Source organism: Gallinula chloropus (assembly GCF_964237585.1).
Source record: "Gallinula chloropus genome assembly, chromosome: 1".
NCBI lineage: Eukaryota > Metazoa > Chordata > Aves > Gruiformes > Rallidae > Gallinula > Gallinula chloropus.
The window spans coordinates 87,125,285-87,139,091 of record NC_140085.1 but is presented as its reverse complement, the minus strand read 5'-3'; the positions used below and the strand labels follow the sequence as shown (position 1 = coordinate 87,139,091).

Here is a 13,807-nt window from a genome sequence, read left to right as displayed (position 1 = left end):
GTTCTCAGCAAATACTCAAGACTTTCATGTCTTCGGATTCCATCAGTACTCACCTCTGAGAAGAATGAGGCATCATATTTAAATATTTCATGGAATAAGAAAGGTGTGGCTGCTGTGGAAAGTTTGGTTGTAGGTGATGCTTATGAGAACCTTTGCCCATTGATACCACTCCTATGTATGTAGATATTCACTGGCAACTTTGGTTTCCAGTAAAATATACCCACATATGCGTGTGCTCTGTCATCAGGCATTCAAGATACTATAAGATGGATATGACATGAGAATATCACATAAATATTTACTGATCTTTATATAAGTGACCAAAAAGATTTAGAGGGAAAATCTTAATCAAATTATAATATTGGGAAATGGAAATTTTCTTCAATTTGTGATGGAATGGCCCAAGAATTGAAAATGTTCATTCATTGTTAGTAATGTATTATGCTACCATGGAAGTCTACATCTTGGAAGTGGAATACAGGTATTTAAAATTAGCCATCCTAACAACTGATTGTTTTGGGTTTTTTTTCCTGAAATAATGATAAACTTTGGAAGAACAGGGTGTTGAAGTGGTCTATGAAAAACTTTTGCTTTCAAGTAAATACAGAACAAAATATCTGATTTCATATATACAGATCTTAAAACCAGGATTGAATGTTGTTTTCAGAAAGTATATTGCTCTGTTAGAATGTTAACTACTCTCACGCCTTCACTGCTTGATGTGCATAGTTCTGATTCTACTTCTTTCACTCTGGATCCCAACAGACATGCAGACTTAGTTTTCATCTTTTCCCCTTTTATGTATAAATTAAAATAATCTGGCATAGCTATGAAGGCCCCTGGGAGCCCCAACATTCTGTTAAGAGAAAGAAGATAAAGTCTGGCTTTTACCTTCAGAACCTATGACATCTACTTTGAGGTATTCGGATGCATCTGTATTAGTCCTCCCTTTTCTTAGTGTCTTCAGAGATAGTCCAGTCTCCCCAATAGCAGACTCATTATTAAATAAAAAAGCAAAAGTTAAAAAGTTCAGTCCAAAGCCTGTACTGTATCTGCTTTTGCTGCATGTCCTGGTGAAGTACACTGGTATGAAAAAATTTCATGAGATAACGTTGTACTTCTCCATGCTTGGCAACAAAGTGCAGAATTTACAGAAGATGGGCTGAAGTGCCAAGAACATGTGCCAAGTCATCATATCTCTTCATCTCCTTCTGCTGGAAGGTCCTTCACCATATTTGAAAACCACCAGCAATCAGTGATAATGCTGCTATTTCAGCATCCGTCTTTACTTCAGGGCAATTGGCCAGACTGAAGCAGACGGCACCATTTCTCTCTTATTTTAGTAATCTGTGAAGTATTTCAGGGTGAACACTTATGCAAATAAGTGTGAATTATTGGAGAGTGCTTTGTTTGTTTGGGATATGCTGAAATAAATAATCTACTTTGTTAGGATGCTTCGTAGAAAACTAATTTAGTGTGATACTGATGCTGAAGGTGACAACTGCTTAATCAGGGCAATGCTAGCGTAATTTTCATTACGGACTATCATTAGCTGGTGCCAAGTATTTATACTGAATATAAAGTTCAAGCTAAAGGGAAAACACATCTAAAAACTACCACTCAGTTTGAAATCCTGTGGGTTGGTTGATTGCTTGGTTTTGGCACCAATCTTGCCGCCTCTTACCTTACAAGAAGTAGTGTGAAACAGTACAGAATGCCACAGAGCACTCCATTCAGAATGGACCAGAGGATTACCATCAACCCTTAAAAAGTATCCTAGACTACCATATATCTTTATTTCCCATTTTAAATAGTTTGTTTAAATGAGGCACTGTTTTTTATTACTCTGTGGGTTATGACTGTGTTCAGGACTACAGTTTGGGATCAAGGGGCAAATAGAATTACTTAGATTTTTTTTCTCTACTTTGCTGTCCTCTAATGTAGTGATGATGTTTTATACACAGCTTTTCATCCATAGATACCATTACATTGAAATGACTGTCAAAGAAGACACTGTATTCTTTTGTAAATCTCTCTGTCTAGCTTTCAAATAGGGAATTGAAGGCACAGGGTAGAAAATATACTCTTTATTTTTTTTTTCTCTAAGGTTATCCAGTAGACAGGTTGACAAAGTCAGGAGTAGAGCTCAGGTCTCTCAAGGCCAGTTGTTTCAATTAAACTACTCATTTAACCGATGGAGAAGTAATTACTTAATAATTTAAAGTTTTAACCCTCAAATTTGCTAATCAATGGTCTTTACTTCCCTGAGGCCAATTTCAGAATAGTTTGCTGCAAGTCTCTTTACTTATGAAAGAGGGAATAAAGATCTTGACATTTGTCTGCAGTATAGGAAGAGAGTTGGGATTTCTGTTCAGGATTTTCCAGTAGTATGATCATATGTAGCAAGTAGATAGGAATTTATGTTGTAAAGTCTTGTTCCTCATCATAATCTTGGATTTAGAGGTGTTTCACTTGTTTCATACAACATAGTTGATAATATGTTTCATATATATATATAATCTTTCATTATAATAATATATTTCTTGCTTTATTTTTTATTTTTAATAATTTTCTGGAGCAACAGTTTCTTGTTAAAGTGTCTGACTGAGATGGGAAAGGTATTCACTTAAGTGAGGGAGATGGCAATTTAGTGTGCAGAGGAAAAGACTGAAAGAGAACAGCTCGAAAGCTACATTCATGATCTATCCAGACAGCAAGACAGTGCTGCAAAGCAGTGTGTCGATGTTGATTCCAAGTGCAGTAGATGGGTTGCCAGCAGCAGTGTAACTGTGGTTTCACTTGAACTGGAGGTTGGACCAGGAACGTAGTTGATAAATAGATTGGGGTAACTGCATAGCAGTGCATTGTGTTTCTCTTGATGATACGGGGAGCAATAGCTACATGTGCGCTTTTATGTAAGTGTTAAATGACTCACTCTAAAAAGCATTTTCTCAGATTTAAAAAAGAACGTCTGCTACAGAACTGTGTTCCTGACCTTATTCTTAAATTATTAATTTTATGATGTTTTGATAAGTACAAAAATTAGATACATTCACGGGTTGTATGAACCAATAAGGGATAAAAAGAAATTTTAGATGCATCCTGCTGAGCTTTTGTGTTAATTCATGTACTTTATTTCATAGGCAAAAAAACCCAGGCAAGAACTCACAATTGCACATGTTTCAGGCTGATGATGTTGGTGCTTTAATTAGAACATTAGAAAGTCAGCATGAATTCTTTTGTTTTACAGAAAGCAAGAAGAACTGAGGTTAATTAAAGGTTAATTAGAATTTAATTGGTAGCTTGTGGGGTTTTCCTCCCCCCCCCTCTTTATTTCTGGTGATAACAGGAATGTTAGAATCCTTGACTTTGATGGCAACAGATTGGGCAGGCCTGGTGTTGATTGCTACTGCCAACATGAAAGCGGTGCTGCAGTCCTGCAGCTCCAGTTCTTAATCAATGAGGTAAGAAAATATTTATTCTGATTCTTTTGTATAAATTTAGTTGAGTAAGTCCATTAGTGTATTGTAACTGAGCGATACAACTTTTCACATTGACAAATTATGCCAACAAGTGAGTGATATGCTCCTGCGTATGCATCAATATAAAGTACGGAGCAAAAGGCAGTCAATATAGGAGTGTGTGCAGGTAGATGTAAAGTCCATTAAATTATTACATATGCTGCACAGTCCTGTCCCAAATAAAAATTAATAAATGAGTTAAATCTTTCTATGGAAATATATCGACAGTTACTGGCTGAAAACTCAATAGTTGGGGATATGCTAGTACTTGAAGCAAGGAGAAGCAATTGCAAGGGTCATCAATCAAACCAGCATGCTTAGATTTGTAAATGGTTTGTTAAAATCAAGCTTAGACAACAGAAAGAAATGGTGACAGATTATAGTTTACTCTGTGCAGAAAACCTCTGGAAATGGTAATAGATAATAAGACTTTCTGAACCATATAAATCTCAGGGTTTTGTCTAGAACCTCTTAACTAGGCTAAAGTATAAGCTAGTTTTTAATTCATTTTCTCCGATGATATAAGGAAAGTCTTGGTGGTTTTGCATCCTCTTTCTAATCATGAAGATCTTCTCATGAGACCTTTTTAATGAAAGAGTTTTAGGTTTGTGGGTTTTTTAAAACCTGGAAGATAACTTATTTTTTTTCTTACACTTGTTGAGAGCAACTACCCAAACCACAGAAACTGAGGACGGAGGACTAAAACTTTAGTCCAGCAGAATTCTTTAGAGGAAGGCAGAGATGAAAACAGGGAGTCCAAGATTCGAGTCAGTGTTTTCTTCTGATTATGTGACCAGCAGAACCCATAATACATAATTTGATTTCTGTGGTGGAGCTTCTCTCTGACAAACTCTTGGGGAGATGAGAATTAAAGCATGGATTACAAGTCCCACCTTCGTAAATTTTATTTATGTCAACATTAAAAAGAACAGTTGTCAGGATTAGGAAGGAAGTCCAAGATGCAAAAACGATAAATTTATCAGTCAGAGTTCATATGATTCAATCTTCCAGTTATGTTCTTGTCCTTTCTCAGAATTATGTTTTGGCGATATCTAGTTCCTATCTGCCATAGTAATACACAGGGGTTGATCCTTTGTACTAGACCTGATCTGAGGTGTAAATGTGGTAAACCACCATAGCGGCAGTAGAGAGCCTCCCTGCAGTCCATTTTCACATGGGACAACTGTTTCATGGTTAGGAGAAAGATGGTAGGAAGGAAGTAGAGGAAGTCCACTTCAAGTTGTCCAGGCAGATAGAGGTCTGGACCTTGGAAAATGCCCATTTTGGGGGCATCAGAAGCAGTCTACAGAGTGTTTCTGAGTGTGATAAAGGCTCTGTTCTTTTGTCTACATCTCTTAGTTCTTCTTAAGTCCTCTCCCTCTGCTACCGATCCCCACTCTCTTACCTTCATCTTCTTTTCACAGTTTTAATTTTGAAATTCATGTTGTCCTGATATGACTATTAAACTGTTCTTAGTGCTGTCACTTGTGTGTATGTGTGTATACTAACCCCTTTTTCCTTTAGATACATCCTTCACACCTTTTAAAATGTTGTCTGTCCTCCTTTTTATTGCTGTGCGTATTTAGAAATATGTGAGTTCACATTTATAGCCTTGGTACAAAGCTTTATTTTGCATTTTAAATTGTAGGAATTTTAATTTAACTTTGTCTGATCTTGTGCTAAATGAAACTATTTACATTTAGCAGATCAATTTAAATTTACACTTATGATAGAATATATTTTTATCAAAGAAAGCAACCATTTTTAATAAACTGTTATCATTTTCTACACACAGATCATTAACAGTGAGGATCACTTAGGAATAAGAGAGAATCTGCCAAAAAGTAATCTTTTGTGCTGCATTTTGTGTCTGCTCTAGGGTGCTTTGGTCAGTGCAAGTGCAGATGATGCACTTCATTTGTGGAATCTCCGACAGAAACGGCCAGCTATTCTACATTCTCTGAAATTTAACAGGGAAAGGTAAGACTATATGACACAGAGGAGCAATCTCGTAATAATATTAATGCTTTCCTGATTTCTAATAACAGCTTATTAGTTTGCCTTTCTAAAAAAAGATATAGTTTTGTCTTGTAATTATTTCTTCTATTATTCAAGTCTTGTTTACACAGGAAAAAATCTTCACTTTATTTTTCTACAGCCTCTCAGAATTAGAAAAAATTTGCCTACTATTTGTCAAGATGTTTTTTATTTTACCTTCTATTTGAATGAGCCGGTATGAACAGTAGTGTGTTTTTCTTAACACCAGACATCAGCACTGTAATTCTTTCAGTTGATCAGCTCTTCAGTACTAGCCAGAGTACCTCAGCTGGCTTTATCAGGGAAATAACACTTTTCTCTGTCTTTAAAAGGGTTTATTTTTCTGAAATACTGGAAGTTTAGCAGAAATAAATGGTAAATCTGAGGAAACTAAATTTTACTTTATCACTACTAAACTATAGAAATTCTTACTAATAATAGATTGAATGAGTGGTTGTAATTTTCAAACTCAAACAGAAGCCTAGCACTTTAATCTGTATTTGGTCACCCAAGTAGAACCTGCTACAGTATTACAGAATTTGAATGCTCTATTTTTATTAAGAAAAAGTTCTGTGTTTCTATAAAAGAATTAGGTCAGTAGTCAGAAGAACAAGGTTCAGTGCATTAATGCAGCGGTTGTTTTTTTTGTGAGTCCTTGAGCAATATAGTTATTCTGTATTTCATCTTTTGAAAACATAGGTATAATGCATAGTATGGGGTTTTTTGAAGTTTAAGTGATGCTGTTATTTTCTTAGTGTATATATATTACTTCTTGAGGTAGAGCAACTTCTAGGTATTTTTATATATGCTTTTGCAGTGATGAAAGGTATGGTACTTTGCTCTACCTATGAACTAAACAGGCTCATCAAAGCTTAGCTGCTGCAAATCTGGAAATTATTATCGAAATAGAGTTTTTATTTGTTGATATATTTCTGAATAATGAACATGTTTTCACTTAACTCGCAACTTAGTGACATTTGTGGGAAGTTCCATGTAAATATTTAGAAAATGTACATCTTAAGTCCACAGGGTTTAAAACCTATAGCAAAAGTTTATCAAGTGGCTTGGGACTGCATGAGGGAAGATGAAAAAGAAAACTTTTATGTACCTTTGCTATCTGCTTTGGGACAGTAAGTCATCATTTTACATATGTTGAAATATTTGAATATTGGTATTCTCATCAGGTAGGTACATTATCCACAATCTGTCATAAACATCATTAGAAGCTACTCTAGTTCTCCCAGCCAGCAACTTTCCATACAACATAAGGAATCAATGCTTATGAGAATGCAGTGTCAGTTTGCCTATCATTTCTCTTCAGAGGCACACATGGTATCTTGGTCAGAATTTTACCAGAATCTCTTGATGAACTCACACCCATTTGGGCTTTGCTACAAGCAAAATGTTTGTCATGACATTACCTAAATTTTTTTTTGCTTCTGACAGCCTAAAGCATTGAACAAAATATTTGGAAACATGTTGTTCAGAGTAATGAAAACCTTGGCATAAAACCAAGTATCATATAATGACATTTTTGAACTGAAGTTTAAAAAGAATCTGAGGATGTAGCTATTTGTAACAATTACATAGCTAGCTATACTGCCTTTTGGGAAAGACTGTATGTTACAAGCAAAAAAAAAAAAAAGCTATTTTATGAATATTTTAAGTAACTGGTGCAATCACTTCCATTTAAATAATTTTATTAGTATATCAAAGGCTATGAGGTAAATATCCTGATGCATTGCTATATAATACTGTCAAATAACTAACCCCATTTTAAAATTATTTAATAAAATTTTCAGTGAGGTTTATAGGCAGTCCTTTTCTTCTCAGGATTCTCTAGAACCACCCCTAAGTTTTGGGGGGGGGGGTTGTATTTAAGCACTTGGTTCCAGAACAAAATCTCTTAATTTTTATTTTATTTTCGTCTCACATACATGTCAATTAATTTCAAATGATCTAACTTGCGTTTTTCTAAACATGATTAAACATTTAGTAAGTAAAATTCAACATAAGCTCTAGCCAAGTAGCAAAAAAGTAACGCTAAACCCCTCACTAACCCTCTCATTAGCATGGAACACTTCTCTGTATATATGTTTTACAGTTAAATCTGAAATAGAGCATTGAACTTTTTTCTGAATACATTTTTTTGTGTTTGAGCACAGAAGTTACGGATTCTGTGATGCTCAGAGAAAGAGCAAGTAATGGTTGCCTTAGCTATAAGAAATTTATGTTAAATGTATGTAAGGGGAAATTAGGAGGATGTTAAGGCAGCAAGATAATTTATTTTCTTCAAGAAATTCAAAGGCCCATCTTCACTGTTGGAAGAATTAAAAAATATTTTCACTCTCTAATCTTGCAGAGGGAGATTGAGGGAAAGCAAGAATCATAATTTAGAGAGAAAGGCTCTTTTGTCGTGTTTAACACTTGTGAACCAACAAATGAGCTGGTTTTCTTATTTCTTAAATGGGGAGAAGTGCTTGTTGACAAAGAACACTTTATAAAATACTGATGCATGTTTAGCTTATACAGAGAAGTGTTTACACAGGGAAACACTCGTTCTTACAACCACACTATTTTAAAATTAAATTGAATTATGAATTAGACAGCTTTTACAGAACAAAACTAAAAATTATTGAGATCCAGTTTTCCTTTGAAAATGGAGCATACTGTTGCTTCAAATTCCCTTATTTGCATGTCTCTCTTGAGGATTTATAAAAATTGAAATTTTATTCATTATTTGTCTTCTTGATACATGGTTTATTTCCAAATTATTTGCTCAACAATTGGGATATTTACTTCATGAAGTGATGCAATATGATGCACTTAATTACTTGAATTTCTAATATGTTATCTGCTTTTGATGAGGAAGATCATTGTGCTAGTCCAGATTCTTGATTAATTTGACTTCAGTTAATTAGCTTTCATGTAGAACTCGTTTATTCTGAGTTTTTAAAATATTTGATGCATGAACCATACAGCTGTTGGATTCTGTTAGGTGGATAAATGCTGCTTAACTCTTCGGCTATTACTCAGTGCAACAGTCTTCATGTGGTTGAACTGTTTAATTTGTAATTTGCTTCTGTTTCTTGATATTTAAGATTGCAGGGTAATGGACTGAAATCTGCTCTTAGCAGTGTTTATGTTTATGTATATGTTTATGCAACTACTTGAGTCAAATTTTCCCAAGCGTATATATATACTCCCTCCCACAAAAATCAAAACCATGTTCGTTCTTTTCCTCGGGTGTTGGTGACAACATAGATGTAAAAAGCAAAGAACTCTTAAATACAAACACAAATCTAGTTTGTAAATAGGTTTGCAGCACACTGGTTATATTCCACTTGTCATGTAGTGTTCAGTATTAAGGCGCTGGACAGTTTATAAATAATACTTCACTAAAAATATTTACTTTTGTATCCATTTGGTCATAGTTTGCAACTTCTCCAGATTCGTTGTCTTCTATTGTTAAACTATTTTTCTTCTTGTGAAGGATTTTATATGGTATGTTCTTAGCAACAAGCTTTCTTCTAGAATAGTGTTGTGTTGCTCAAATAATTCTGGGATATGTTGATGCAGTATTAACAAAATTAACTTGGCTATGATAGTTCACTGCTCCTTTACTGTGTCTCTCAAGAGCAAGTGTAGAAGGAACACTGAAGAATGAGACATAATGGCAAACTTATTTTTGTTCTATAGTCTTAATTACATGGACTTTTTAGCAGATTATATGGTTTTGCCTTCTACCAAAATATAAGGTTATCATCTTAAATTTCTATTGCTATAGTTAGAAGGTAATACAATGCATTAAGAACCTTCAGGAAAATGTGAATGTAAGTAATATGTTTCAGTGGTCAGCTCCATACTAAGAGCTGTAATGGTAACACAGTTATTCAAAGCCATACTTGACAGTGGAATATGGTTGATAATATATCAATTTCTGTTCCATTTACAAATACAAAACACAGGTAAAGCACTTTAACCTCTGGAAACACTCCATAAGAATCTCTCCAGTACTTTGGAAGGGTATGGTTATGTTCCTTATGTTAATCCTTCCTTTTCCTTCTTTGATGTCATAGAGATGCCAGATTCATCTTCGGTAGATGTTTCAGGCAAAATAAGTAACTTGGCTACTGGAACTAGACACTGCAAGAAACATAATGATTAATCTAAACCCCTGAAAACTCTTATAGGCCTTGTTGGTTTTTTTTTAATGCAGTCAGAGCAGGCTTCAGCAAGTAGAGCTTTGAATATACAACAGTTTACATACTTCTGTTACAGCACAGTGCAACTGGGATAGGAAAAACCAGCAAGGATTACAGTGTGAAATCCAGGTCATTTAGGCCTGCGTGCATTAGTTTCACATTTGAACACGGTTCATGGCCTGTTACTCTGAAGCTGAGCTAATTCACTGTGTTGACTGACATGTGGGTTAGCCCTTCTTTTAGCCCGTGCTGACTGGCGTGTTACAAGTAAGCCAACAGCACTGCAAGAGTTTATCCACTGGTACTTAGCAGACCAGAGCACAGTGTGCAAGTTCTGCTGGGTCTTTAAATCCGTCTGCATGCACTCTGCACAAATGCCGTACCGGTACTATAAATGTCCTTCTGCAGGGGAACCATCAGGTGACACAATCTGTATTAACTGGCTTTGGGGCTTTGATCTGGAACACTTTCTTCTGTTAAGGGTATGCTGGCACAGAGAAGAGGAGCCTTTTAAAGCAATGATCTCAGTCAGCTGTAACTTACTGCAAATTAGAAACTTGAAATTTTTGCAGTATTTGAACAAGGTTCTTGAAAGTGGTACCGCAGTGCTAGGAAGCAAGGAGAGAAAAAGGATATTTTTTGATCTGCTGACTTTTCTTTTGTGTGTTGGTCTATATTCTTTCCTGAGAGCAGCTGTATCTTTGTCTACCTGTCTTGTGGGATTTTGTATCCTGTGTTATTAAGAGTTTACCTCATCTAAATGACAGCAAGATGTTACTGAAGTAATACTGGTGACTGGCTGTGCAGTCTCAGCAGTAGGGATTTGTGAATTACTAAGATGATGTCTCATTGGCTGTTCAAGGAACTAAATTCCTGTGGTTGCCCACTCATAAGCGAGCCTCCTGGTTAATATTGTCTAAATGCAAACTCTTTATATGCTTTCAAACTAGTCAGAGGCTCCTCATCGAGCATGAAAAGTAGTTCATAGGCCCAGTGCAGTTGCACGGTCATGCTACAGTGCAAAATAGGTTCTGATTACATGGTGTGGTGCAGCATTTAGCTGTACAGAAAAATCACAGAATTCAGATACAACATGATATTTCACAGTATAATCCTGCCTGTCTTTTACCCTGAGAGACAGATTGTGGAAAGGATTTAAACGTTTTTAGGCTGATGATGGAAAAAAATGAGGAAAGCATGGAAAGTATCCTGTTGATTGCTATTCACCTCCACATCTTGAAAAAATTCTTTTCACAAAACTTCTTTGTGCAGATTCTTTTCTTTTTTGTGTGTGTGTTTTTTTTTTTTTATGAAGACAGCACAGATCTCAAACATGCAAGGTAAATATTAAATGTGTGTGGTATGGTCTTGCCTCAGCATTTGTCACTTTTTAAAGAATTATGCTTAGGTGTTTCAGTAACCAATTAATTTTGTTTGCATGCAGTTATTGAGTGTGGGAAGGTTTCTGAAGCTCATAAAGAACTTCAGGTCTATAGGGCTGTGCATTAGTACTGCAGGGCAGGAAAGCAAATTTTGTCAGATGTCAGTTCAGACAGGCAAAAGACTGGATACCAAGTTGGGACCAACCCAAATTATGTTGATGTGATTACTAAACACCTCTGCCTTCTCCATTTAAAAATAAAATAAATTCAAAATCACAACATTACATTCTTTTTTCCAGTCTTGTGTTATGTTATGGAAAATTTCTTAGTATGCTTGATCCATAGGATTATTGAAAGCCATACACTCATCCTGGAAGGGTGGTATACAACCTAGTTGAAATGGTGAATGTCTTTGTCATAAAAAGAAGTCTAGACAAGCATTTTGGAGTTTGGGATTTGTTTTTTTTTCTTCAGTATGCATTAGCTAAACAATCAAGAAAGAGCAAAACATACAAAAGATAGATTAACTTGTTGCTACCAAGGGAGCAGCAGTTTTAATTAGATTTATGTGATTATGGAATTCCGGTAAAGTAGAATGAAAATTCATGTAATCCATAATATTTTCTTTTAAATACATCTTAAATATGTGGACCTTATGGATTGGAGTTGAAGGGAACTTCTCAATCTAGTTCCCTGCAGTTGCAGACCAGACAACTCTTATATCTACTTCTACATAATGAACAAGCTGATTGTGTTTTGCATCAAGAGATGCTGGTCCCTTATGATCCCATAAGAAAGGCACTCAGACTCTGTAAGGTATCATTCAAAATGTTATTGATTAGAGCTAGCACTATCAACTACAAGAGAATAGTACTCAAGATCATCTTACATCCCTATAGATGCTGCGAACACCAAGTTGTGCAGCATCAAATAGGCTTCCAGCCAGTAGGCTGTGCAGACCCCATCCATACATAGGGGTATCCCATTTTGATCCTTCAAGTTATTATGGGATTTCTCTGATAGGAAAACAAATGCATTCCTTATTGCTAGTGTAAAACAGAAAGGACATTCACACTAAAACTTCCTGCTGCACTCTTAGGTAAAGGTACCATGCAGATGGTGCAGTCGCCAAGTGGGACCTGCCTGCGGCTCTGCTGTTAGCAGGAGCTGAGCCTGTCCTGCGGCACGAGGCAGCCTGAAGGCCGCCCTGTACACCAGCCAGCACAGGCTCAGGTTAACTGCTGCACAGATCACTAATTCCTTTGCATGCAAAGGCCTTCTGGTCAGGATCATGACACTATCATATCACTATTCAAGCTTAAGGACACTGTTCTTCCTATTATGGAAAACTGTTCCATGCTAATTTTGTCCTGCTGATGTCAAGAAACCTTCTGTCTTCAAGATTAAATTTATTTTTATGATGCTTTTATACCCATTTATTCTGATATTCTGGTCTCTACATTGTCAGACATTTTAAATAATTTGTCTCTCTACTTTGCAGTTAAACAGCTCATTCATATCCATTCACAATCTGCTTTTTCCTTCTTTTTCACTACAAAAATCAAGATTCTCTGTTTTCCTTTGTAAATTTGTGTCTTCGTTCCCTTTTCTTTTCTTTGGCCTTTCTTCTCATACCAGTTCTTGCTGAGCTGATGATTACACAAGGAAACATATTCTATCTAGAGAGGGTCCCATCTGTTCTGGGAGCACAGGCATTACCATTTTCTTTTGTAATCTCTGCAGGAATATGTTTACTGGTGCATATCATAATAATGTCTTCCTTTTACATGGCTTCACCTTATCAGTGATAGTGGTCTTGCTGTGATTGACTAATAAACCCATTACACCTCTTCACTGGTGTATATCTAGCTAGCAGGGAATATGCTGCTTTGCAGCGATATCCTTTAACAGTGAAAGCAAAATGAGACAAGCAAAAAGGAAATTATCTCTTTCCATCATTTCTGTATCCTGAGTTCCAACCCTAAAGTGGAAGTTCTTATTCTTTGAAGTTTGAGGCCTTGCCCTTTGCATTTTGAATTTCATTCTGTTTCTTTTACTCTTGCAAATTGTCCTTTCTCTATAATATTGTGTCCCTGAGAGGTTTCATTAGCATTAGAACCAAGATCAGCTGTAAAACTGATACTTGAGAATCCCTCAAATATCCAATGAAATATTTCCTTTTCAGTAAAATCAAGTGGAAAACAGACATTAAAAACAGAAGTTATTGCGATGGTTTTTATAAATGATGCATTTAATTTTGACATACTGTAGATATCCTGCAATTGGAATCCATCATGGAATAGTCTACCTTTGATAAAACCTACCTTCCCTATTTTACCACAGCTTTTCAAAATTTGTCCTTTTCAAACTCCAAAACTTACAGTATTTTTTAAAGTATATTTGAGCAGTTAGTATTAACATTACAGTCACAGTAGCATAGAGGACAATATGACTTTATATAACTTTTTATTATTTTTTTTTATGCCTGCATTCCTGGGTGGGATTTATAATGCAATCTGACATGTGCCACTGTAGAGAAAGTTTTGCAAGAAGTTAAGCTGGCTAGTTTAAAACTAGGTTGATTTCACCATGCTTAAATTACACCAGCGGGTATATTATTCTAAAATAACATCACCTCTTATTAATTCATTGACTGTTTATA

The 13,807-nt window shown here is 35.6% G+C and overlaps 1 protein-coding gene across 2 annotated transcripts in view; it reads left to right on the top strand.

The window, feature by feature from the left end:
- STXBP5L (syntaxin binding protein 5L) overlaps nt 1-13,807 on the top strand; it is a gene marked incomplete at both ends in the record, with an annotated part of 196,325 nt that overhangs the window by 71,330 nt on the left and 111,188 nt on the right. For both annotated transcript variants that reach the window (XM_084276050.1, XM_084276049.1), the window contains 2 exons: nt 3,383-3,464; nt 5,401-5,501. In XM_084276050.1, coding sequence (XP_084132176.1) covers nt 3,383-3,464; nt 5,401-5,501 — 183 coding nt within the window. The remainder of the gene's footprint in view (nt 1-3,382; nt 3,465-5,400; nt 5,502-13,807) is intronic.